Source organism: Tursiops truncatus, chromosome 3 (assembly GCF_011762595.2).
Source record: "Tursiops truncatus isolate mTurTru1 chromosome 3, mTurTru1.mat.Y, whole genome shotgun sequence".
Classification (NCBI taxonomy): domain Eukaryota; kingdom Metazoa; phylum Chordata; class Mammalia; order Artiodactyla; family Delphinidae; genus Tursiops; species Tursiops truncatus.
This window is the reverse complement of record NC_047036.1, coordinates 60,052,672-60,080,321: the sequence shown is the minus strand read 5'-3', so window position 1 is coordinate 60,080,321 and position 27,650 is coordinate 60,052,672. Positions and strand designations below refer to the sequence as shown.

Genomic DNA, 27,650 nt, shown 5'->3' with positions numbered 1-27,650 from the left:
ATGAATGGATAAACAAAATGTGGCATATTCATACAATGGAATATTATCAGCCATAAAAAGAAATGAAGAACTGATACGTGCTACAACATGGTTGAACTTTGAAAACATTACACTACGTGAAAGAAGCCAAACACAGTATGATTTAATTTATATGAAGTGTCCAGAAGAGGCAAAATCAGAGAGACAGAGAGTAGATTAGCGATTGCCTGGGGCTGAAAGTTGGGGGTGGGGAGCAATGGGTCATAGGTAAGGGGCTTTGTTTATTATAAGGAAAAATATCCTTTATTAAAAGGCAAATTAACTAGCGGTGGTGTTTTTAGTGTTAAGTAAAAACTTCTGAATTTCACACCTTAAAAGAGTGAATTTTATGGTATGTGATATATCTCAATAAAAAAATCAATTATATTTCTATATATGAGCAATAAACAACCCCAAAGTGAAATTAAGAAAACAACATTTACAATGGCATCAAAAATAATAAAATACGTAGGAATAAATGCAACTAAAGAAATGCAAGCCCTATACATTGAAAACTACAAAACATTGTTGAAAGAATTAAAGACCTAATTAAAAGCAAAGACATACCATGTACATGGATCAGAAGACTCAATATTGCTGAGATGGCAATATGCTTCAAATTGATCTACAGCTTCAACACAGTCTGTAACAAAGTCCCAACTCTCTTTTTGTTTCCAGAAAAAAATGAATCTAAGGTATCTCCTATGTTTCTAAATTGGCTACCTCGGGACATTTTTTCTTCACTGACCGGGACATGGCACTTGGGAAGAGGAGTAGGCAAGTTTAGGGAAAAGAAGATAAAACTAAGTTTGGGCCAGGATGATTTTGAAATTATGATGGGTCATCTCTAGGAACTCACCCCTGCATAAATACAGTTGTACAATTCTTTCCTCGTGAAGGATGAGGTAGGGGCCCTACAGTAACTCCTGATGAAGAGTTGTGAAGGGAACAGAGAGAGGCTCAAGGGTGATCAGGTGCCAAGTAGGAGAGGATGGCCCCATTTCCATTTCATTACCAGAAAATTTGTGGAATTGGAGGGTAGAATTCCCAAGTGAGAAATACATCAGACTAATTTACAAGGAAGTACATAGGGTACTTTTGGACAGACTTCCAGTGAACTAAAAAAAATATATATATATTTTTTCCTTAAGTTCCACTTCTAAGGCCATATATTGTCACAGCAGTTTCCTAAAGATGAAAAGTACTATGTACATGACCCATGATGTGGTACAAGTAAACACCAGCCTAAGAGTCAGGAGACACCTTGATCCTTGACACTAGGACATAGCAAGTGCTCAACAAAAATCTACTAAAGAGATGATGGATTATCTCTGCCAAAAATTAATCTCCTTGGATTTGTCATTTTCTCCCTCTGTCCAAAATGTCATCAAGGTGATTTTCTAAATCTGAAAAATGAGTCTTAAACTCATGATCTAAAACACGGTTTCCACAGCTAATATTTCATGATCTGCCATTGGATTGTACAGGCCTAAGTATATGCCAAGGCTCTTGGAGACCAATTTGCTGCTTATTTTGTACTTTCAAAATTACTTTTTACTTCCACTTAATATTGTATAATAATGTGTCATTTGTTTCAAAAAGGATGGAGAGAAATATTAGTGTAAAAATCAGTTTGTACCACTAGAGGGATGGCTCAACAGCAAGATCTATAGGAAGCAAAGTCTTCTTTTTTTTTTTTTTTTTTTTTGAAGCGATTCCAGTATTTATTTCATTATGACAGACACTATCAGAACTCCATTTTAGAAGCATGGGGACTCTGGGGCAAAAGGACAAGGATTAAGGTTTGAGAGAAAGACAATAACTCTTTTAAAGGAAAGCAGGAGATGTCTTTGAGGAGGCTACCCTATATCTGCCCTACTTTCTGTAAAGTCTCCTTTAATACTGTATTTTCTCTAGTACATGGCACGCACACACAGCCATCAAGTTAATCACAGCTTTCTAAGAGACAAAAAAGGAAAAGCAACACCTAAAAAATTTCCTTTGCCAGAGATGATAAACATTTCAGAAACGCTCATTTGAAAGCGATTATCTGTCTTAAAATTAAGGTAACACAATACCACAGAAACCATCATATTCAAAATGCCAATTTAGTTTGTGCTAAACGATGAAGAAGCTTACCACTTTTAGATTTTTGCTCTTTTGCCTTCGCAAGGGTGTCATAGTACCTGTCAGCACATTCGGGCATTACATCGTTTGTATTACCAACGGCAGACTTCAAAACAGACAAAATATCACTTTGCTTCTCCTTCTCCAAAAACTGATTAACATCAACGACCAGTGTAACCCCTGGGTAATGAAAAATAAATGTTTCTGTTAATCGTTATCTTCTACTCACCCCAGAGGCATGCAAAGATATAATTCAACCTTTTAGGAATGCATTGGTATTAAACCTGTTTACCCTTTGAGAGTATGCACTACATACGCCCCAGAGAGTCACCAACTGCTCAGGTGGTTAAGAGGAATAAAATCCCATAGGAGCACTGTTTATCAAAAATCACAGTATTTCCTGGTTACTCTTGTGTGATATCAAGGTACTAGGTTCTGTTCATCGTGGTGATCTGTGAAATGGGGCGGGGGGGGGACACATATTGACAGTAGTTATGCAGCCCTTAAGCAGGTCATTAATCTGTATTTGAGAACTAGCTTTATGAAGACATGTATTTATTTTAGAACAAGTAAAATGCTACCTAAGCCACAGAAATCCTGAAATTCTCTGGTATAGTGCAAGTTTAAGATCGTCCTTAGCAACCTGAACGAATGTTCTAGAAAGGCAACAGGTACAGCTGGTGGATATGTGCAGTGGAGTCCAGAAACTTAATTGTGGAACCAATTTAGACCTAGAAAGCATGTTATCCCATTTCACATTTCTGCCTCTCCCCACAAATAAAACCTCACTGGACTCTTGGTTGCCTCAAGAAAGTTAACGCGGTGAATCCTTTATCATCTATTTTAGTTCCAGGTAAGGATATTCTGGCCCAACCAATGGACCTACTGTCTTCACAACCTATAAATGCACTGAGTTAGCAAGGCAGAACAAAAAAAATGGAAGAAACCAGGTTAAGCACTTTCTAGATGAAAAAACATCTTGATGAAAAGAAAGGAGAGAGATGGATTTTTTTTTCTTTCTTTCTTTTTAAACACACACGTCAAACTCTGCCATACAAATGCTAAATGGTATACTGCTGTCATCAAATTATGTTCACACGTGCATAGAACTGTGAAGGCTGACGTGGTAAGAAAAACAGTCTGACTTTTGACAGCCATGAGTCCACGTCATGCAAATCTCAAGGAGCAGGTGAAGAGTAAAGACCTCCCACAGCCAACTCCAGTTGTTGCTGAACAAAAGCTACACCAGTAGGTACTTTCACATATAAAGTTAATGGGAACAGGTAAGCTGCCCCCCTTTCCTCTTCTCCAGGAAAGCTTTGCAGAACAAGAAGAAGGCAGTACTGGTGTTGGAGATGTCTGTGGTCTGAGAGATGTGGAAAGAACAAGGAAATGACAAAGGATCCTCACGTGAATTACATCCGACAGCTTCATCGAACCCAGTGAAATGCTGTTTTCCTTAAAAGACGGATATTACGCAGGCAAACATTTCTTGCAAATGTATGTATTGATGTGCAAGCAGTGGGTCCATGGGTTAATCTTCCAGATAACTGAAGCTGACTCCTTTAGGTGCCAACCTTCATCTTAACAGAATCATGCGCCACGAAAATCTAAAGCCCCAGTAAAAACCCTAACAGAACAGTTTCTATCCTGCTCATCGTTGTACCCACAGTCCCTGGTACGTATCAGGCGTTTAACATTTGCCGAGAGCTGCCAGAACAGTCCTTCATGTCATTAAAATTATACTGTGCTGTAATACGGTGAGTGGTAACTTCAAGGACTTATGGAGGTGTTGGGGCTGTTTTGCTCCTGCACTAAATGGCCTCAAATTCCTCTTTTTAGTTTTCCTCTAACGTCACTGTCAGTTATCACCTCTTGTTCCTGTCTGAGCGCCTGCACGGGGCAGCCCAAACACCTAACTTCCTGGTAGGTCATGGCTTCTGAGCTGGGAAGAGATACAACCAAGAGATTAGCCTTATGCCGAAGATAAGAATAAACAGGCTCAAAGTAGCTGTCCAGGTGGTCCCCACTGAGTTGAGAAAATCAGTTGTAGTCCACAGGCTTTGAGACAGCTATTTTGCTTGCTTTTTTCTTCATCTATGGGTTGTGATTAAGTTCCAGATAGATGAGAATGACAGATAAATGATATCCGGAAAGTCAGGTATGTTTCTGCTATGGAACAAATGAAGAAAACGTCCCCCACATCTCCTAAGAGATCCAAAAATGTGTTTGCTTTACGTGGGTTCTTAGGAGGAGAACGTAAAACATCTTTTTATGTATAAAAGCACAGATCTACATATGGCACATAAAGAGGTAGCCGATATATCTGTGGTATTAAAATGTCACGGTAAAGAGCACCATGGGAAGAAAAAAAGGCTAGAAAGATTCCTTAGGGTGCAGTAATGGAAAAAGGCTGAAAAACATTGCTCTAAGGAGTCAAAAAATGGAGAAAACCCTACTTTAAGAAAGCAGGATGCTCCAGTGAAAATGGACATTGGGCCAAAACGAAGGAGTGTTGAGTTACTATGCCCTTTTAAATCTTGCCTGTGGTAACATACACGGGTCAGCACATTTTCTTTTATCAAATTATCTGGGAGTGGGTTTGATAATTGCAACATGTGATCAGAATCTGTTTTTAAGTCTTCATACAAAGGATGAAGAATGCTTTTAAAAGTAAGATGAAATTCCTTGTTGATAAAACTGGAAAATTGTCAACTCAGTATAAGAATATAGTTGGTTTTATCTTCAGAACATCTATTTGTTGTTATATATCATAGAAGACACTGTATCAACTCTTTCAAGGGATAGGACAGAAGTAGAAGAAAGGATTTTAAAGGTGCAAGTGTGGAGTAAAGAATCACACATTTGAGGAAATTTCTTATATTCATAGTAAATAGAAACGTTGAGTCTCAAGAGGATGAACTTAACATTTGCTGCCAAACATAAGCAGAACACAGAATAAAAAGGAATAAAATAACTCTAAACTGGTTTGATCTTTAAGAGAAAAATCATAACCCTTTTAGGCTATTTGAGTGCCTGTATGATAATCTAATTTCTTAAAAGTGTTCCTTCAAACTAAGGCTGCCTTCAGTCTTATCTATAAATTTAAATCTCTTGTGTACACAACTCAATTTTATTTTTTTTCTTAAGGATTAGAGTGCTAGATGGGACTTGCCTGGTGGCACAGTGGTTAAGAATCCGCCTGCCAGTGCAGGGGACACGGTTCGATCCCTGGTATGGGAAGATCCCACATGCCGTGGAGCAACTAAGCCCGTGCGCCACAGCTACTGAGCCTGTGCTCTAGAGCCCGCGAGCCACAACTACTGAGCCCACGTGCCACAACTACTGAAGCCTGCGCACCTAGAGCCCATGCTCCGCAACAAGAAAAGCCACCACAATGAGAAGCCCGCGCACTGCAACGAAGAGTAGCCCCCGCTCACCACAACTAGAGAAAGCCCACGGGGAAGCAATGAAGACACAGCGCAACCAGGAATTTAAAAAAAAAAAAAAAAAAAAGCAAGAAGCTCAAATGACGATTAAAAAAAAAGGATTAGAGTGCTAGAATGGAAAGACTTCAAAGATCCTAAGGGTATAAAAATTCAGGTTGGAGAAATACACATATTTTTCCAGGCTAAGGAAATAAAAACCAGATGTTCCTTACAGATGCCTGTGACATTTAAAAGCACATTTCTGGAGCAAGACTATGACTTGATACAACAGGATAGATTCTAATTATGTCATGAATGGAGAGGTTAATGAACTGCACCTTTAGGATCTTAATTTATGTAGGTTATTTATATATGTAGAGTGTTAGCATATCAATCTTTTTAAAAAAATAAATCTATTTATTTACTTATGTATTTTTGGCTGTGTTGGGTCTTCGTTGCTGCGCGGGCAACTCTTCATTGCAGTGGCTTCTCTTGTTGCAGAGCACAGGCTCTAGGCACACGGGCTTCAGTAGTTGTGGCGCACGGGCTTAGTTGCTCAGCGGCATGTGGGATCTTCCTGGACCAGGGCTCGAACCCGTGTCCCCTGTATCGGCAGGCGGACTCTCAACCACTGCGCCACCAGGGAAGCCCTGGCAGGCAGATTCTTAACCACTATGCTACCAGGGAAGTCCCTAGCATATCAATCTTGAAGCTATTTTAGATTGCCATGTGAATTTTCTTATTATTCTTCTGTGAAAATAGATGCTTAAAAAAAAAAGGACAACTATCATTTGAGCTAATGTGGGTTCTGCCAATTGCTGAGTATGTCTACTCCATTTATGCATTTTGGACCTGGGGAAATAATCCTAGGGTGGGTTTGAGGCCCCACTAGACCCACTATGAGACGGACCTTAGCAACACCTCAGTGATCATCTGACCTCCATAAGCCCCTCCCCTGACTGGTGGACCACAGTGAAATTTTAGGTCTCCTGGAATTCGTGTCAGTTCAGAGTCAGTGTCCAGTAATCTCTGAAACGTCTGATTATGTCCTTTCCTCCCAGCACAGTCACCACAGTAGGGTATAACATGTTGGTAATGTAGCAGGGTCCTTTCCCAAGGGGACCCAGCCCATCCTTCATTCAGGGGGTTCTGGGGCTGTAAATGGCTCAAGTCTGGGAACTAACAGAGGGACCATGACTTTCTGTTGTTTTACTTACATTCACCTGACCTAGAATTCTTCTTCCACTTGTGCAAATCAAGTAAGAGTTTAGTAGACTCTCTGTCTATTTCACTTCTAGGAACACCATGATCAATTAGCAAATTCTATACGTCTCTGTGAGTCACATTTTTCTAATTCCTGCTTCGACTCGGCTGTCCGTTATAATAACCACACCCACTTGTCTTTGGCAATTAAGTGCTGTCCCCTGGCCTCTGCCAGCCTGACCTACAGATTTTGGACTTGCCAGCCTCTCCACAATTGCATGAGACTATTTCTTAAAATAAATCTCCCTCTTTCTTTCTCTCTCTATATGTGTGTGTATAGACAGGTAGATAGTACACATACTATATACCTTCCAGAGAAACAGAATATATACATAAGTCTGTTTTTTCTACAGAAAAAAAATATATGTTGCTCTGTTTTTGGAAAACCCTGACTACTGCAATGGAAGGCATTTAATAAGCAGAAACAGCCTAGTTTTCTAAGGATCAAGATAAAAAAAGGACTTGATTACACTACAAATTTAAGAGCTGAGAAATTATTTTTTGCTTTCTGGATTTTGTTCAGCAACAATCTCAGATTTTGCTGGAGATCGTACCTAACCGCTAAGAACAGTGCAACCGACCAATCTTATTTTTGTATAAATATGCATTCAAGAATGAAAATTGGTAAGAGAGTCCATATCTTTTCAGAAATTAAAAATGGTCTACTTTAAAAAAAATTAGGAATTAAAATAAAAATCGAGGGGCATAACCAGATGCAAGGAAGGCCAGTCTGGCCAGCAGAAGGAGGTGAGGGCTTACAGTGCTTTGCTTTGTCCACGTCCTTGTTGGCCTCATTGACCGCATGCTGTATCTCATCCAGCCAAAGAATTTTAGAAGCACTTTGAGGGTCCTGAGAATATGGGCAGAGAATAAAAGAAAGAACAGTGAATGACGATGAAACAGAATTAATCACGGCTTTTTAGGAGCCACTTTATTAAAATCTCCACAAACTCTTACTTACTTAGCAACTACCCAGCACAGCCACAAACTGTACAAGCTACTGATGAAACAGACTCCCCATTGGACCAGTTCAACCTTCTCCACGGCCACCCCTTTAGTCCAGTCCCCCATCATCTCTCACTGGACAGCTGCTTCGATCTCCTACTTGCTTTCATTGTTTCCAAGTTTGCCTTTCACCACAGTGGTCCCCTATAGAGAAGCAGATGATCTCTCCAAAAGGGACGGATCATCACACCGTTCCTCTCTTTAAACTCCTTTAGAAGGTTTTCCCAGCAGTTTGAAGGAAACAACACTCCCTTCCCATGAACTGTGGGGATCTGATGATCTGGCCCTGCCGATCCCTCTGGCTTTACCTCACTCTTCTCTACTCACCGTTTCAGGTTTTCACACCAGCCTCCTTCAGATCACATCATTCTACCCCAGCTGCATGGCTGTTGTTTTTTTCTTATCATTCAGGCCTGAATTCAAATGGCACCTCTTCCAAAAAAGCCTTCTCTGGCTACCTTAGTCAATCAAATACTCTCTCTCCCAATCACTCAGTAACTGTGGTTTCCAAGGTGGCCCAGGGTGCCATGGAAATACTTTCAATTTGTGGGAAACAATGATACTTGAATTTTATCAGACACAGGGACAAACATAAGAACAAAAATATCCAAACAGAAACATGGTGATGGGCTTCAAGGAGCTAACAGTTTAGCAGGAGAGCAAAATGCATCAAAAAATTATAATTATTGGATAAACAACAAGGTCCTACTGTATAGCACAGGGAACTATATTCAATATCCTGTAATAAACCATAATGGAAAAGAAAAAATATATAATTATAATACAGTGTGATCAGAGCAATATTACCTGTAGATATACAATCTAGAAATAGCCAAGAAGAGATTAATTTATATTAGGAGTGTTGAGTTGCAGGCGAAGAAAAGACCAAGTAGTTAAGGATAGCTTAACTACTTGGAAGTGGTAGCAGCAATAAAAAGGTATTGAGTTATCTTTACTAGTTTTTACTTTGGGGTTGATTCTGATGATCTTACTCCAAATGTGGTGCTGATATAATGTAATTAAATGGGACTTTCAGACAGCAACTGCGTTTCATATAAACTTGTCTAAGATTACAAGTAAATTGTGTTAGCAGTAGAAATTAAATATTTTCAGAGAAGATGAGACATTTCATTTTAAAAAGTGGGAGCATTAGCCTACTTGTAGGAGTAAGTGTCACGTACTAGAGCCTGAAGCAAGACTGTGAATGAACAGAAGGTAGGTCATTGGACCCATGGAGAACCGGCTCCATCACTTAGGACTCAAGAAGGATGGGGGGCAGGAAGGAGAAATAACATTCACCAGCTTCTTTGGCAGGCTTCAACCCTATTTCCCGCAGAGGCTAACAGGAGATGATATATGTGGAAAGGGCTCTGAAAATGAGACAAAATATCTGCTATTTCATCCTGTAACCTCCAGACTAATGAAGACCATTGAGGAAGGCTTGGTTCCTGCTTCCACAATCACCTTTAGCTAGATCTGCCACATGGGAACCATCAGCTAATAAGTTTCCATTTTGGGGGAGAATGGATGTGGAAGGTTCAAACAAGAAGTAAGATGGGAAGTTGAAAACTAGAAGAGGAATGAAGAGACAGGAATAGAAAGTATTTTTTTCTCTGCTTCTAAGCCAAAGAGAACCCAACCACTCCCCAAGGTATAGCCTAAAACCTAAGCTCCACACAAGTTCACTTCTGTCTTTCTCACGTTTTTTTTTTGAAGGGTATTTACCAAATTCCTTCATAACTTATCAGTGTAGAAGATGTACCGTACAAACTTTTACCCAGATGCGAAGGAAGTTACAGTCCCACTTCAAAGCTGAAAGTATCAGTTTTGTAAGCTAAACCCAAGAGAGACTTTGCAAATTAAAAGAATTTAAGTCAACAGTTTAAATCATGACCCACAGACGTAAAGGTTGCTAGAATTAAATGTAAAACCAAGAGTAAAAACTGAATCCTACCAGTGTAAGGTCTCCCTTTCAACTGCTCACTAGAAGACTGGAAATAGGATATTTACAGGATGGCCGTGACTCTATCTCCAGCTAAACATCCAGTTTCAACATATGGGTTACAGACTGCTTAAGTCAACAGAAAGTAGGCCATCTGAAAATCAAGTAATAAATTCCTGAATTTAAATGATTCCTAGAAAATTTTAAATAAAAAAGTAACTTCTCTTCAATATTTTGTGGGTTTTGGTTATTATTTCTGCAATAAAATAGCATTCTATCTCAGTTTGTGCTACCATATATTATTTGGTTGAAGTATTAAACACTGACTTTTGATTGTAAAATTCTTGGTGTGATAACATTCAACCAAGATGGGGAAAGTTTACACAGATCCATTTTCTCCCACCTTATTCCTTAACCTTAAGGCTTGTGAAATTTGCATTTTCTGATTCTTACTTCATTTTTATAGTTAACAGGCTATTGGGTTGTCTGGCTTAGCATTTAAGTTTTGTTAATTATAGGAAAATGTGTTATAATGCAGTTTTTTTAAAAACTACATATTAAATTATATCCTGCAGAACATAACTACACATAAAAGCTTATATGTTGAACAACTATGTGAATGTGTTTAACATTACTAAGTTGAACACTTCGTAAATGTTAAGATGGTAAATTTTATGTTATGTACATTTTACTACAGTTAAGAAAAAAAGCTTACTGTAAACATGCTCACCAATACCCATGGGATAAAGGGAGTCCTCTGTGTTTTAATGTTATATTATGATTTTAGTTTAATCAAACAGTATTTTTGGGCGGGGTTCCCTAGTTATCTGACCCTACAGAATTATTGAATGGCTTAGAATATGTTTAGCTGTGGCAAAACAAAACACAATGAAACCAAGTTTTGGCCAAGCACTGATGACAAATTCGGACTAATGTGACACTGAAGGAGAATTTTCAAAGTAATCAAGAGCTTAAAACAATTTTAACTTCTTAAAAAAAAAAAGTTTGCTTTCCATGATTCATTTAGCCTACAATTATGTAATGAGTTTAAGAATTAAGATTTAAAATAGCTGGAAGGATAAAGGAAAGGATAATTTCTGACAGCTCAATCACTAAGTAGAAATGACACTCTAGAACTTCATTTTTAAACTGGGTAAAAATGAGATATGGGACAGATTCAAATCTAACTGCTGCTCAGCATCTGTTTCCAGCTTACTTCTGTCAAGGACTGTTCTTTTTTTTTTTTTTTTAAGGACTGTTCTTAAGGGTATTCATTTCAATGCACATAAATTCACTGGGTGGGAATGACAGCTTCTCTCCTGTGAGGGATAGGGAGGAGTTCAGTGACTTTCTCCGGGGATAACTTAACGTGCTCAGAGGCTCAGGCTGAGTCATGCATACTGAAACATGAGTGCTGTCACACCCTTTCCCTGCAGAGGACCCTGGCAGGCTTCCTGTCTGCAGAGCACAAGAGAACACGCTTCTACAGAGAGAACCAGGTTTCCAACTGGTGCCAACACATGGAACCGAAGTGAAACCATACTCCCTAATTTTAAACATTTGAGAAACGGGGCTCAGATGATCAAGATGAAAGCTGTCATCTTTGTAGCTGTTGGAGCACTGCTTCTGTCACCTGCCTCCTGTCAAAGTGGTAAGCTCTTTTCTTATGGGGTAGAGTGGGAATGCTGGTTTGTGTCCCAAGAGTCCACTGAATCTAATCTCTTTTACATTTCACACAAATTGCACCCCCAAATCTTAGTTATTAAAGCGTGGAATTATGGACTTGAAGAGATGTAGTCTGTTCACTATTCCAAACTTGTCAAAGACTAAGTGTTCTCCGCTGATATTTAAAATTTTGTGGCATAGTCAAGATGTTAGATCTCTACAATTAAGTCAAGAAACAGTTTTCTTTAAAAGTTTTTGATTTTCTAAGAATTTCCTCTGATTTGGCAAAGATAACTTTTTTTTAAGAGATTTAAAAAATCCTATGTTTATACCTCCTGGAAACAAGAATACTCCCTGATAGACGGAGTGGTCTGCTTTCAGTAATCAGTTATGCTAATGAATTTGTGTTTCCCCAAAGAAATACGTGTTTCCTGTTTCACTCAATACAATGTTAGCCTGTAACCTCCTGCTTGCTCTAAAAGTAATCAATTTGGGATAGGGATATCCACAACCCCCTTACTGTTGGGGTCCTACCCCAGCCAACGTTTTAGGAACAGGAAAGCTGAAGGGAAGAAGTGACAATGGCGGGGGGGGGGGGTGGGATAAAAATTTTAAAAACCAAGGCTCTATAAAGGAATGCTGCTTACACTGACAGTTGGAATCACTGAGGTGGCTGAAGGACGGTGCTGAGAGAACCAGTAGAGAGCAGTAGCTCGTTTGAGATTTACAGATGAGTGAGTGCTCTGTGAGTGGATGAACCAAAATGAAGCAGAAGAGCAAAAGAAAAGAGGTTTGGGGAGGTGGTTCCTTCAAGTTGCTGGTGGGGTTTGGTGGACGTGAAAAGGGGGGAATTTAAAAGGTGTCAAAGTAATGAGATAGCGGGGGAGTGGGGGAGATAAATTAGGAGTTTGGGATTAACATATACACACTCCTATATATAATATAGGTAAACAACAAGGACCTACTGTATAGCATGGGGAACTATACTCAGTATCTTATAACAACCTATAATGGAAAAGAATCTGAAAGAGAATGTATATAAAAATATATTTTATGTATATAAAACAATCACTTTGCTGTATACTTGAAACTAACACAACACTGTAAATTAACTATACTTCAGTTTAAAAAATTATTTTTAAGAAAAGGTGACAAAGTGAAAGGCAGTGAATTTGCTTTCGTCAGTAGGGGTTGGGGAGAAATGTGAAGGAAGACCCCGTTATTTAGTGGCTGACGTCTATTCCCTTTGGGGATCAGTCCCTCTCCAAGGCCTTTTCTCAGGTTGAAAAACATTTCAGAAACATCATGCCAAATAAACCTGTATAAAAAACTCAAACAAATTACAAAATATATATGTAATTTAACAAGTACTATTTCTTAAGGAAAACTAGGCCCTAAGGAATAAAAGAGCCAGAATTCTCAAGGAAATGGAATCAAGGCTTGTTCACAGAGTCACTGTTTAGCATGTTTTCAGGCATGATGTCTTGCTCAATCACTGGAATTTTCTGAAAAGTGACAAACACTATGGTTTCAGCAGCTCTCTTCTCAGATCTTGAAGGGACATAACTCGTATAGCATGTTTTTCAGCCCACAATTTTCAGCTTTGTGCCTGTCTGGAAAGGCACTTGTCTTTGGGTGATGTCAGATGCAAGAATTTTCCAAAATGCCAAAGTAAGCAGCAGGAATTTTTTTGTTTGTTTTTTTTGCGGTATGCGGGCCTCTTGTGACCTCTCCCGTTGCGGAGCACAGGCTCCGGACACGCAGGCTCAGCGGCCATGGCTCACGGGCCCAGCCGCTCTGCGGCATGTGGGATCTTCCCGGACCGGGGCACGAACCCGTGTCCCCTGCATCGGCAGGCGGACTCTCAATCACTGCGCCACCAGGGAAGCCCTAAGCAGCAGGATTTGAGTGGCTGTGCTCAGGTGTCACACAACATGCCTTCTAAGTCCACATCTACACACTGGCACAGAAGAATGCCACTTCCCCGAGTTCTCTTTCCTTTTCTCTAATCTTTCTTCCCTTAAGGACACCTGAACACCTGAACACCTGAACAAGAACACCTGTTGCTTGTTCAGCAACACTCCCCCTCTGCGTTACACCCCGGATTCAGTTCGTGCAATCTCCAGGTTCTGACGGAGGCTTCAATTTCACCCGGGGGTGAACTGGTAGAGATTAAATCAGGAAGAGAAACTGGCTTTGAATGACAGCCAGGTTACTAAATACTAACCTCAAGGATTCAACACGTAGGAATTCAGAGCTCATGTGAAAAGAGGTAACTGGCAGAGCAATGGCATTTTAAATCGATATAAGTATTAGGTTTATATTCAGCATAAAAGCTCATCTTAAGGTAACATTAGAAATGTGAGAGAATCTACTTTCTCTACATGTCAAGGATTAACTTACAGAAAACTACACAGTGAAAAGCAGGTTTGAGTGTTAAGGTTTATTTTGTCTTTGAAATTGCTCTTTCATGAATTACGATTATTAGTATCAACATGCCACTAAAAGCCAAATATTTATAGTATGTAATTTGTTTCTATCCTCTTTTTCTTTTTTCTCATTTCCAACTTCTGGGATCATTTTATCAATTTCCTCTTCTGATTTTTCTTCCTTTGTCTCCTTTCCCCTTAAAATCTGGCATTTCCGCTCAAGTCTGCCGTTGGCTTCTTTCTTTTCACATCTCTCCCTAGGGCATTCAAGCACTAAAGCAAAGTATGGTCTCCACGCAGACTAAAAAACCCATAACTCTCATTTGGGCTCCTGAGATTTTGGACTCCACATTTAAGTCTTCTAACCTGTCATGGGACATTTTACATTCTAATATTGCACCAGCAATTCACACTCAGGAATACTCAAAACTAAGATCTTAGCTTCTCCCTGTGTGGCACCCTCAGTCCCCCTGCCCCGTCCCATGCTCCATCCGCCTCTCCTCCAAGACCTCCAGAGTACAAACCTCCCAGTCACTTTTGCTTCCTGCTTCTCCTGCGCCGCTTCCAGAGCCAGTCAGAGGCAAGTCCCCCTGAGCCTCTGTTACAGTCTCACGTGTTCATCTTTACCTCTCCAGTGCCATTGCTCTAGCTCCGTAGCCCACCAACTTGAGTTTGAAATGACTACAGCAGCCTCCAAATCAGACCCCCTTGCCTCTAATTTCTCACCTTTTTAGCCTGTTCTCTACGCTGTCATCAAAGTCACCTTAAACACGAATCAAATCATGATTATATTCGTTTCCTATTGCTGCTGTAACAAATTACCACTACCTTAGTGGCTTAAAACACAGATTTTTTGTATTTCTGAAGGTCACAGGTCCTAACATCGAGGTGTCAGCAAGGCGGTTCCAGGGGAGAATCTGTTTTCCTGCTCTGGGCGGCCCCTAGAAGCATGTGCATTCTTTGGCTCGTGGTTCCTTCTTCGACTTTCAAAGCCGGCAGCATAGCATTTTCCAGTACCTCCAACTTTGACCCTTTTCCTCCTCCTCTTATAAGGAGTCTTATGATTACATTTGGCCCACTGACCGATCCAGGATACTCATTCCATCTCAAGACCCTGAAGCACATCTGCAAAAGGCCCTTTTGCCATAGAAGGTAACATATTTACAGGTTCTAGGCATTAGCAGATGGAAACTTTGGGGGGCCATCATGCTGCCTACCTCAACGGCCATTCCTCTGTTCATCATTTTGTCCGTGTACGACTCCAGCATCTGTGAATGGGCACATGATTTCTTCGTACAGTTTACGGGCCCTTCAGAGATTCGGCTGTAACCTACTCTTTCAACTTCATCTGTCAGATGTACCTTATTTGCATAAGAATGTGTTTTTGCGCATCTTCTCCATTAGTCTGAGAGTTGAAGACAGGGATGGCGTTGATTTAAAACTGGGTATATCACTGGCATATAAATATGCAATAAACATTTGTTGAATCAACTCATCTGATATTTCCAGACCCCATGTCAGCCTACACAATGCCTTTGCCCATTCATCACCTACCAGAATCTTATTCTTCTATTAAATTCCACCTCTTTATGAACCTTGCTCATCTTTGCTCATGTTCATCTTTTCCTTGACATTTTGCTCAAACATCTAAATCTATTAACTCTCGCCTGAAGAGTTTATAATCTATACAGTCTATACAGTTTATAATCAATATGACGTTAGCCTACAATGGTCTGATGTGCTATTTTTCTTTCCTCTTATAGTATCAATATTACAAACTCCTTACATACAAGGAGTTGTCATCTAGTTTGGGTTCCTGCATGGGTTAGCATGCTGCTGGGGCATATGATAATACATTAAATGCATTCCTGTTGATTACCTCACCTATAATGATTTTTAAAAATAAAAATGACCCTAAATTCTACCATTATAGAAATTATGTAGCATAAGACATCTAGTTTTATTGTCTCCTGAACCATAGATATGACTCATCAACAAATCATATATTAATACTTCTTTTCAATTAAAGGCACGGAATGTGATGCAGACAACTTGGCAAAGCCAACCTTACCTATTAAGACCTTCCGTGGCGCTCCCCTGAATTCTTTTGAAGAGTTCCCCCTTTCTGCCATAGAAGGCTGGACAGGAACCACCACAACTGTAAAAATTAAGTGCCCTGAAGAAAGTGTTTCAAGTCTCCATGTGAATAATGCTACCAGGAGGTACCTGAGCAGCTCTTTAAGTACCAGACTGATACCCGCCATCTACATCTTGGTGTTTGTAGTAGGTGTGCCAGCCAACGTGGTGACCCTGTGGATGCTCTTCTTCAGGACCAGATCCATCCGTATGAACGTCTTCTACGCCAACCTGGCCGTTGCAGACTTTCTTCTTTGCGTTACACTGCCCTTTAGAATAGCATACCATCTCAACGGGAACAACTGGGTATTTGGAGAGGTCATGTGCCGGGCCACCACAGTCATCTTCTATGGCAACATGTACTGTTCCATTCTGCTCCTCGCCTGCATCAGTATCAACCGCTACCTGGCCATTGTCCATCCGTTCACTTACCGGGGGCTGCCCAAGCGCACCTATGCCTTGCTAACATGTGGATTGGTGTGGACAACGGTTTTCTTATATATGCTGCCATTTTTCATTCTGAAGCAGGAGTACTATCTTGTCCAGCAGGACATCACCACGTGCCATGATGTCCACAACACATGCGAGTCCTCGTCTCCCTTCCAACTCTACTACTTCATCTCCTTGGCATTCTTTGGATTCTTAATTCCATTTTTGGTCATTATCTACTGCTACACAGCCATCATTTGGACGCTTAATGCAAAAGATCGTAGGTGGCTGTGGTATGTTAAGGCGAGTCTCCTCATTCTTGTGGTTTTTACCATTTGTTTTGCTCCAAGCAACATCTTACTCATTATTCACCACGCAAACTACTACTACAACAACGCCGATGGCTTATACTTCATCTATCTCATAGCTTTGTGCCTTGGTAGCTTGAATAGTTGCCTAGATCCATTCCTTTATTTTCTCATGTCAAAAATCACGAATCACTCCACGGCTTACCTTACAATGGTGAAATCATCTTAGAGAACAAGGAAAGCTATGTGTGAAGACACACACTCTTGGGATAACATATGTATACCGCAAGGACCTCTATTCTCTAGCTCCATTTGTGAGTCCCTAGGAAATGGTGTTTCAAAATAAAACATTACATAAACAGTGACTTAAAAAAGAACCTATCAGTATTTTAAGAATGAAAATTCAGGAGAAAAGATATCTCCACCTGCCTGACTGGTACTTCAAGTTCTTTAAATCTCCATCTTCTCTACTTCTAAGAGGTTCTATTCTAGATGATCTGGAGGAGGTGGACGGAACAGGGGGCAAGGGTGCAGCATGGGGGGAGCTAAGATCTCAGTTTTAGTGTCTGGGGTCATTTGTAATTCTTCTGCCTCCTTCAGCTCTCATGCTGGTGGCTGCCTCATCATCTGATTCTATGTGTGTAATGTCTCTCAGTAGGGTCCGTTATCCTAGCCGCACCTTTGCTTTCTAACCATTCATCACTGCCAGCCTACCCTCCACTTCTCAGCCCACTGCCAGATTAATCTTCCTCAACTACCAGTTTGAATACATCACTCAAAACCCCCAGTTCAGAAACCTCCATTGACCATTCACTGCTTTGGAATTATAAATCTTTAGCTTAGCATTCAGGCTAACACTAATTTTATTTCCCAAAAAACCTGGCATGTGATATAGGCCAAGCTTCTTGCTTTGCTGTGATCCAGACTTCTCATTTTGCCCCTGCCACTAACCGGAAAGCTATTTCTCATATGTTTGCCTTAATTCTTTCCATCTTTCAAAGTCCTCAAAGGACAATTCTTCCCTGACTCTCTACCCAGAGTTCATTTTTCTCACCTGAACCTTCAAAGCATTATTTTGTATTTTTCTTATGGCATTTATATAGGGCTCATTTATACACAAATATTAATTCCATAAGCACTTATTAAGCACCATGTGCAGTAGAGAAGGGGCTTGTCCTCTTCCTTAAGCTTCTTGTAGCAATGCCAGGCCCACGTCTTCCCAGGGTCTGTGGAGCCAGGCTCCATACTTTGCACATCATGTGGCTGAATGAATGAAAGGGTAAAATCCCAAAGCATCTAAACAGCATGAAAGCCAATTAAATTCATACTGAGAAGGCAAGGTATTCCATATGACATGACACATTATTTTTGGTTGGCTATATTTAAAAAAAAAAAGAAAGCAAGCTAAGGATATATTCATGAGGTCATTTATAAATTTAAAATAATGACTCCATTATTTTTGTCCTTATACCTAGTTTTTAATGGGGAAATGATATTTTGTTATAAATGCCCAGTACATTCTTGTAGGGAAATGACTATATTTCCTTTAGTTTAGAGATTAGACAGAAGGTGGAATATCAGTGGTTAAGGGCATGAAGGACTGTGAGATGAATTTTCAAGTCTGTAATAGGAATGTGCATTGACCATATACTTTGTAGTGCCCATCAAAACAATAAAAAAACATTTTAAATGCCTATTTTTGAGTGTGCAGAGTTTCCTATTTCATTGGACTCAGATTAAAAAAATGCAAAAATGCACATGAAGGCCATTTACGGTATCTGCGTGGTTATGTGAAGAGTAAAAATAAACACTAAAGCAAAGCAAGAAAAACTAATCAAGTAAGTTTCAAGATGCCCAAAACTTCAATGGAAGAAACTGACTTTCTGCAAACAAAGTCATAAACTGTAAGACAGTTTTACCTACAGAAAAAATACAACACTATTCACTTGTTAAAAGCACACTTAATTTTTATGCAGTAATTATGCATGCAGGAGAAGAGAACTTTGGGGGTGTATAAGTCATGTACCTTCCAAAATTCTAAAGCAAAGCCTTCAATTTAAAAATAGCTCACATGTAGAGAATGGACTTGAGAACATGGGGATGGGGAAAGGTAAGCTGGGACGCAGTGAGAGAGTGGCATGGTCATATATACACTACCAAATGTAAAATAGATAGCTAGTGGGAAGCAGCCGCATAGCACAGGGAGATCAGCTCGGTGCTTTGTGACCATCTAGAGGGGTGGGATAGGGAGGGTGGGAGGGAGGGAGACGCAAGAGGGACGAGATATGGGGATACATGTATATGTATGGCTGATTCACTTTGTTATACAGCAGAAACTAACACAGCATTGTAAAGCAATTATACTCCAAAAAAGATGTTAAAAAAATAAAAAAACTAAACACAGCTGACAATTCACTACCTCTAATGAATACACCCAGAAAGTGTGTTCTCTGTTAAGTGTATGCCAACATGCCCACTACTCAGCCTTTCCCCTCAAGAGATGGAAGGAAGTTGGTGCCTACACAAGGTTATACTTGAAATACTGTTAACGAGGACCAAGAATTCTCACCAACTTACACCACTGTCCTCAATCTTTGATAACACTGAGCATTCTATTAAGATGTTATCCATCATGACTATTAATGGCTGTATACTTTGGCACAAGCTTTACTTTATATTGACAATACCAATAATGTAATTTTCTTCTATTATTTTCCAAGGCTAGACCTTCGGAAAGCAAAGCACAGAAACAGCCCCATAAAAACAACTGAAAATTTCCAGGTATCACAACAGCAGAGGTTAAAAAGCAAATAGAGACCCCACCAAATAACAGAATCAGATTTTTTTCCAGGGAAAGAGAATGGGCTGAGAAAACAAAGTTTCAAACTTAATGGGCAGAGAAAGAGAAGTGTGTTGAAAAGCGGCAACTTAACCAAACCAGACTCATTGCTTACTGCAATGTTTTTAATCCCTCAATTATTGTCAATGTAGTTCACGCTCCTAACTTTACAGGCCACAAGTGGTTTAATGCCTGAGCTCTAACTCAGATCCCTACGCTCATATTCCCTGTTCTAATTACACTATTAAAAAACTTCTTTCACATTTAGGAAGGATGTCCAACAGAGAGGAGGCACAGCATGGACACCAGCAAGGCTTCTGAGTGCCCTGGAGAGGTGCTGCGGAATTCCATCTTGACCTAGAGCCCTTAGTCTGGGATGCACAGGAGGGGACCTCCACTGCTTGCCTATAAAAGGTTTTTGGAGTTAGTTTCACCTTAACGACAAACACCCATGTGGCTGTTGGCAGAGAGAAACCCAGGTCTGTCTCTATCCTGCACCCAGAAGATCCCAACTAGTGAACAGAGTAAAGTAAACCTGTGTCGAGTAAAGACCTTGTGACAAAGACATCACTCACCACCCACTGACCTGTGTGGCAGCCAGAAGTGCCCACAAAAATACTAGCTACATTGTTTCAGCACTTTTTTGGGGTGACATGCTCCATGTCAAATGCTCTACACTTATACATACACACACTATAATCAATGTAATTATATATTAATATGTAAAAATATAAATATATATTGCTCATTATGTAATCATTTAAGCCTCACCGTAATCCTATAAGGTAGGTACTATCGTTCTCATTTTACACATGCGAAACCTGAAGCACAGAGACTTCTGGTGACTTGACTAAAATCTCTACCTAATTTGTGGCAAAGCCAAGGTTTGAATGGTGCCTGTCTCCAAAGCTAATACCTTTAGCTTTCAATGCTGTGTCACGTGCTACAGCCACAGCTACATCAGTGCAAACAGCAGGGGGCGGCCCAGTCCTCCTTGCTGACAGGGTCCACTCTCCTCCCCAGGGGTTTGGGGACATGAGGCCAGGTTTGAGTCTCATTCTCCCAGTCACTGGCCTGGCATTCAAGCCACAAGTGGTTACGTCCCAGGTAGCATCAGGTGATAGGTTTTCTTCTCCACTCAGTTCTTCCAATAGTGGCTAGTATCTGGGGGATGTCTCACAACAACAGTACAAGCTCTGCCGCCAGATAAAGCCCTCTGCTCTTCAGTGGGACCTGGCCAGGTCAGTTTCCTCCTATGCCCGGAACAAACCAAGCTGGTACCCATCTAGCCCTGCCATTACCTGCCTGCATTATCCTGCTTCCCACTCACCAAACCAACTCTTCCTTACCCTTCAGGAGCAGCTCCTGTTCTATCTCCACACCAACCTACCTTAGGGCTCCAGTTCACAGAAATTCCAACCATCTCTGAATCACTCTGGGCATTCCTCGTCTTGACATTTGGCCACATACCCACCTCTACTGCTATTTAACTATTCTATATGAGAATGCCTACTGTCTTAGTAACTTTCTAAGCATCTTGAGGATAAGGATAGAACATTCAAATGGTATCATGTGTTCCTCAGATCCCCCTTTCCCCTACCAGATGCCACATACTGCACCATGAATACAGTGTGTGCTCAGTAAATATCCAATAACTTGGACTGTGAACAAGAACTCACCCACAAGTGCATTTTTAGTGAAAGAGTAGAAGCAGTCAGCAGCTCTGGAGCTAGTTTCCCCCTCACGTTTGACACCAGGAAAATAACAGCCCTATTAACTTGTAATCTGATCCATACATAGATAAGCAAATTATGAGCTTTAGGAAAAATGGGTAAAAAAACCCCTCCCTCTTGCCCCTCTGTCCCCAACCTGGTCTGTAAATTTAAAAGAAACACACCTACTAAGACTTACCATGAATTTCTGTGTTTTAGCCTGGTATAAAACATCCTGGTAGTGCTGGGCAGAGTCTGGGTCCACATCTTTAATCCTAGCAGTGGGTAGCAGCAGACTACCTAAGGTTTTCAAAGGATCCCTTTCATCAATGGCTTCATTGATGTACCCTACAGCTACAACTCCTAGAAAATAAAGGAAAAAAGTTTCCTTTTAAGTCATAGTACATTATAAGTTTTCTCCAATCACCTCAATAGCAAAGATTGAGTTAGAAACAGGGGCTGAAGAAACCACACACACACACACACACACACACACACAAACTGCAAGAGCTAATAAACAAGTACAGCTAAGGCTTACATAGTAGGTCAATGTACAGAAGTGAATTGTATCTTTCTATAGTTGCAATGTGCAATCTGAAAATGAAGTTAAGGGAAAATTCTGTAATAGACTCCAATTACAAATACATTACAATTACAAAAAGAATAAACACTTAGGAATAAATTTAATAAAACAAGGATGAGACACAGACACTGAAAATTATGAAACACCATTGGAAAAAAAGACCTAAATAAAGGGAAAAATCATCCCATGTTCATGGATCAAAAGACTTAATATTAATAAGATGGCAGTACTCCTCAAACTGATGTACAGAGTCAGTGTAACCCCTATCAAAATTCCAGCTGCCTTTTCTTTCTTTCTTTTTTTTTTTTGGTGGTACGTGGGCCTCTCACTGTTGTGGCCTCTTCCGTTGCGGAGCACAGGCTCCGGACGCGCAGGCTCAGCGGCCATGGCTCACGGGCCTAGCCGCTCCGCGGCATGTGGGATCTTCCCAGACCGGGGCACGAACCCGTGTCCCCTGCATCGGCAGGCGGACTCTCAACCACTTGCGCCACCAGGGAAGCCCTGCCTTTTCTTTTTAAACAGAAATTGACCAGCTGATTCTAAAATTCACATGGAAATGCAAAGGATCAGGAAATAACCAATGCAATGTTGGAAAAAAAAAAAAGAGTTGGAGGGCTCTTCCCAATTTCAAATTTACTACAAAGCTACAGTTAATATTGCATGGTACTGATATAAAGACAGACTTAAAGATTAATGGAATAGAATTTAGAGTTCAGAAATAAACCTTTACACGTATAGTCAATTGATTTTTAACCAAGGGTGCCAAGACAATGCAACAGGTAAATAACAGTCTTTATAACAAATGGCACAGACAACTGAATGTCCACTGCATAAGAATAAAGTTGGACTCCCTACATCACATCATACACAAAAAGTAACTCAATATGGATCATAAACCTACACAAAAAAACTTTAAAATATAACTTTTTAATCTTTTAGAAGAAATTTAAGAGTAAACCTTTGTGGTCGGCAATACTTTTTACCTGTGACCACCAAAAACATAAATAAAAAAAAGAAACGAATACATGGGATGTTGTAAAAATTAAACCTTTAAGAGGTACAAACTATTATGTATAAAATAAGCTATAAGGATATATTGTACAACGTAGGCAATATAGCCAATCTCATAAAGTAACTACAAACAGAATGTAACCCTTAAAAATTGTGAATCACTGTATTAAACATCTGTAACTTATACAATATCGTAAATCAACTACTCTTCAAAAAAAAATTAAACCTTTTGGGCTTCTCTGGTGGTGCAGTGGTTAAGAATCTGCCTGCCAGTGCAGGGGACATGGGTTCGAGCCCTGGTCCAGGAAGATCCCACATGCCACAAAGCAACTAAGCCCGTGCACCACAACTACTGAGCCTGTGCTCTACAGCCTGTGAGCTACAACTACTGAGCCCGCACGACACAACTACTGAAGCCCGTGCGCCTAGAGCCCATGCTCCGCAACAAGAGAAGCCACAGCCATAAGCCCGGGCACCACAACAAAGAGTAGCCCCCGCTCGCTGCAACTAGAGAAAAGCCCGCATGCAGCAACAAAGACCCAATGCAGCCAAAACTAAATAAAATAAATAAATAAATAAAAATTAAACCTTTTATGTTTCCAAGGACACCCTCAAAACAAGTGAAGACAATCTATAGAATGGGAGGAAATACTTCCAAGTCCGATATCTGATTAAAAAAACCCCTTATATACCTGATACACAAGCATAATAACTATATAAGGAACTCTTAACAACAGAAAGAGAAAAAAAATTTAAAACAGGTAAAGGACTTGATCAGGTATTTCTTTAAAGAAGATATACAAATGGCTAATAAGCACATGAAAAGATGCTCAGTATCACTAGTTATTAGGAAAATGCAAATCCAAATCACAACGCAATACCACTTCATAACCACTAGGATGGCTATATTAAAAAAGACAATAACAAGTGTTGTGAAGATGGGGTGAAATTGGAACTCTCATATGTTGTTGGTGGGAATGGAAAATGGTAGTCACCTTGGGAAACAGGTAGTTCTTTAACATATTAAACATACAACTGCCATGTGATCCAGCAGTTCCACTCCTAGGTATATACTAAAGAGAACTGAAACCATATAGTCACACAAAAGCTTATACTTGAATCTTTATAGAAGCAATATTTATAATAGCTAAAAAGTAGAAACTACCCAAATATCCATCAACTGATGACTGGATAAACAAAATATATACCCCTAGAATGGAATATTACTTGACCTAGAAAGTAATATGAAGTATAATGATACATGATACAACATGGATGAACCTTGAAAACATTATGCTAAGAGAAAGAAGCCAGACACAAAAGGCCCCATATTACATGACTCTATTTATATGAAATATCCAGAATCGGAAAATCCATAGAAAAAAAGTAGATGAGTGGTTGCCAGGGGGTGGGGGGAGGGGGAAAAGGGAGTGACTGCTAACGGGTATAAAGTTTCTTTTCGGGGTGATGAAGATATTCTGAATTTAGATACTAGTGATGGTTCCACAATTTTTTAAATACATAAAAAACTACCATAAAAACACAATAAAAGTGTGAATTTTATGGTATATGAATTATATCTCAATAAAGCTGTTATAAAAAGGGGAGATAATCTGACATACAAGTAGCAGCAGAGATGCTCATTTCTAGTGTAACCCTCACTTACATAATAATGCCAAAGTACTGGATGATGGAACCATAGAATAGCAGAGCTGGAAGAATTTAATGTAGAGATGTACAGAAAAGAAAACAGAAGTGCAAAGAGATTTGGATATACACTATTAGTTGGTTTACTCTACTTCACCACTCTGTAAAGAATGCCAAAGAGACAGTTCAAAACCAAACAATTCCCTAGAGTGTTAGCAGAGTGACTTTCAAGGTCAGTATAGTCCAGTGCTGTCCAGCGGAATGTTCTGTGATGATGAAAATGTTCTGGGCCATCCAATATGGTAGCCAGTAGCCACATGAAGCTAATGAGCATTTAAAATGCGGCTAGTATGAGCCACTATGGAGAACAGTATGGAGGTTCCTTAAAAAACTAAAAATAGAACTCCCATATGACCCAGCAATCCCACTACTGGGCATATACCCTGAGAAAACCATAATTCAAAAAGAGTCATGTACCACCATGTTCACTGCATCTCTATTTACGATAGCCAGGACATGGAAGCAACCTAAGCGTCCATCGACAGATGAATGGATAAAGAAGATGTGGCACATATATACAATGGAATATTACTCAGCCATAAAGAGAAATGAAATTGAGTTATTTGTAGTGAGGTGGATGGACCTAGAGTCTGTCACACAGAGTGAAGGAAGTCAGAAAGAGAAAAACAAATACCGTATGCTAACACATATATATGGAATATAAAAAAAATGGTTCTGAAGAAACTAGGGGCAGGACAGGAATAAAAACGCAGAGAATGGACTTGAGGACACAGGGAAGGGTAAGGGTAAGCTGGGACGAAGTGAGAGAGTGGCATGGACATATATACACTACCAAATGTAAAATAGATAGCTAGTGGGAAGCAGCTGCATAGCACAGGGAGATCAGCTCGGTGCTTTGTGACCACCTAGAGGGGTGGGATAGGGAGGGTGGGAGGGAGACACAAGAGGGAGGAGATATGGGGATATATGTATATGTATAGCTAATTCACTTTGTTATAAAGCAGAAACTAACACACTATTGTAAAGCAATTATACTCCAATAAAGATGTTAAAAAAATGTGGCTAGTATGACTGAAGAACTTCATTTTACATTTTATTTAATTTTGATTAGTTAAAACAGCCACATGTGGCTGTCAAGTGTAGGTCGGCTCCATAGAAATTAACAAAGTCATGCATGTTTAGGGATATTTTTAAGGTTCAAGTGTGGATAATTAATGTCACAAATTCTCTAATGCGGGCTGCTAAAATTACATCTGGAACCCTAATTCATGTATGTACCAAAGGGTGAATAAGCATATCCACCAGTTTAACCTTCTACTATCTCTACTACATACAGGATCTTAGGACATAGACTGTAAGGTCCAGGAATGAAAAGCACAGAAGCCAAGCCATGCAGTTGGCAAAGTTTTTGAAAGTCTAGTATAAGGGATCTATTTGGAGGTCACTTCTCAATACTACCTTATTCTTAAAAATAAACTATCATCCAGTCATAAAATACTATAGTGTATGTATGTATGGGTGCATTATTCATGGGTATATGTACACATGTGTACACATACACACACATACATTCACATACTAACAGGGGGCTTCCGCTTCCCAAGTGAGTGCTCATGGACAAGAATTAATAAAGAAACTAAACATTAATGAGAAGTAAGCTTAGAAAATAAACATACTTAAAGCCAAACATTCTCTCATTTTGTCAGTTATTTTTCTTCAGAAACAACCAGAAGCCACTCTACAAATGTGATATGCTATGAAACAGAATACATACTTCTAATTTTTAAGAGGTATCTTCATTTTGACATTCAAATTAAAGTAAAATATTTAGCTAAGTATCTCCTGAATGAATGACCCCATAGAGACCATTGCTAAGAATGAAAAAATCTGTAGGAGAAAAGGGACAATCTAAAATGTCTAGAAATTATTTCAGACTATAATACTCCAACATGGTGGAAGAAGCAGCAAAAATACTTCTCTAACATGCAAGTTAGGTTATCTCAAAACACTGGAAGAACTTGAGAAAGTCTAAGTACTACCCACATACAAGGTATTATCATTTCACCCCGTAATATTTATACACTATAGAGCATGGAATACTTATATCATTCTCTGGAAGTGACAGTTGACCCCTTATGTCAGTTGACCTCCTTGGGTTAACTGTTCTAAATACTTTTAAACATCCCATCCAAAAATGATCTTTACAGAACTACATCTAAGAAAGAGAATGTGTGTTCCTAGCAGCTGATCACCTGGGAATGAGTGCATTCCAGCTGACTTGATTGAAATCAGCTGCTTAAGTTTTTGGTGTGTTTCTAAGAACACAAGCTGGTGATGTCATAGTAAATGACTTCACAGGAGGTGAAAAACCTTCCCATAAGTCCCCTGGGTCCATCTGCATCACTTCCTCTGTTTAAAAATAAAGAGAAGATCCCATTTGAGCAAAGATTGCTGAGCCTCAGTTCATGGCCCACTGATTTAAATCATCATGTGATACTATAACATTCTAGTCCAAGGAGAGAGTGGGCATTCCCTTAGAGGTGTTGTATTTGAGACAGCAGATGAGGTAACTCACAAAGAATGGTACCTACCAAATTTAAAAAGCAAAACTTCACAGGAAGAAAACTTCCTTGTCTAAGTTACCTGGTTAAAATAATACTCCTCTAAGGCTCGACTGGGAAAAGTAAACTTTCCATTAAGAAATCAGCAGAGCATCCAAATCTCAGGAAATGCATTTAGCAGCTTCTCCATTCAATTCACCTTCCGCGTTTATCATTTCCCATTAGCTACACACCTCATCCACGCCACAACTCAGACATTAGATTCTGGAGCGTGTGGCAGGGGTGGGATGGGGAGAGTAACGCACTTTCAAGATGTCCATGAAAAGTTCTCAGCTCTTTCAGATGATTTCATTTCTATAGAGTGCAATTGGGGCCTACTCGCAACGGTATATCTATTTTAATTTAGCTGTTAAAGCAATTACCTAAACAGATGATATCAAACTCAATAATTCAAGAACGTTCAACAAAAATACCCCGTTTTGACAAAACAACAAACCAAAACAGAGAGAAGTTAAATCTTTTATAT

General features: G+C 39.8%; 2 protein-coding genes across 2 annotated transcripts in view; one reads left to right on the top strand and one right to left on the bottom strand.

Moving 5' to 3' along the window:
- IQGAP2 (IQ motif containing GTPase activating protein 2) overlaps positions 1 to 27,650 on the bottom strand; it is a 286,934-nt gene that overhangs the window by 65,292 nt on the left and 193,992 nt on the right. Inside the window, exons 13-15 of the mRNA XM_019929807.3 lie at positions 21,501 to 21,664; positions 7,596 to 7,686; positions 2,158 to 2,325 (exon numbers count right to left, since the gene is read on the bottom strand). Coding sequence (XP_019785366.2) covers positions 2,158 to 2,325; positions 7,596 to 7,686; positions 21,501 to 21,664 — 423 coding nt within the window. The remainder of the gene's footprint in view (positions 1 to 2,157; positions 2,326 to 7,595; positions 7,687 to 21,500; positions 21,665 to 27,650) is intronic.
- Positions 11,219 to 18,446, top strand: F2RL2 (coagulation factor II thrombin receptor like 2). Its single transcript, XM_004324986.4, has 2 exons — positions 11,219 to 11,434; positions 15,907 to 18,446. The coding sequence occupies exons 1-2, from the start codon at positions 11,362 to 11,364 to the stop codon at positions 16,977 to 16,979; spliced, it is 1,146 nt and encodes a 381-aa protein (XP_004325034.1). The 5' UTR covers positions 11,219 to 11,361; the 3' UTR covers positions 16,980 to 18,446.

What these genes read in the sequence shown, in the direction of transcription:
- F2RL2 (XM_004324986.4), top strand. Translation starts at nt 11,362, where the DNA reads ATGATCAAGATGAAAGCTGTCATCTTTGTAGCTGTTGGAGCACTGCTT. An exon ending in ACCTGCCTCCTGTCAAAGTG is followed by an intron (nt 11,435 to 15,906) that starts GTAAGCTCTTTT and finishes TTTCAATTAAAG; the next exon opens with GCACGGAATGTGATGCAGAC.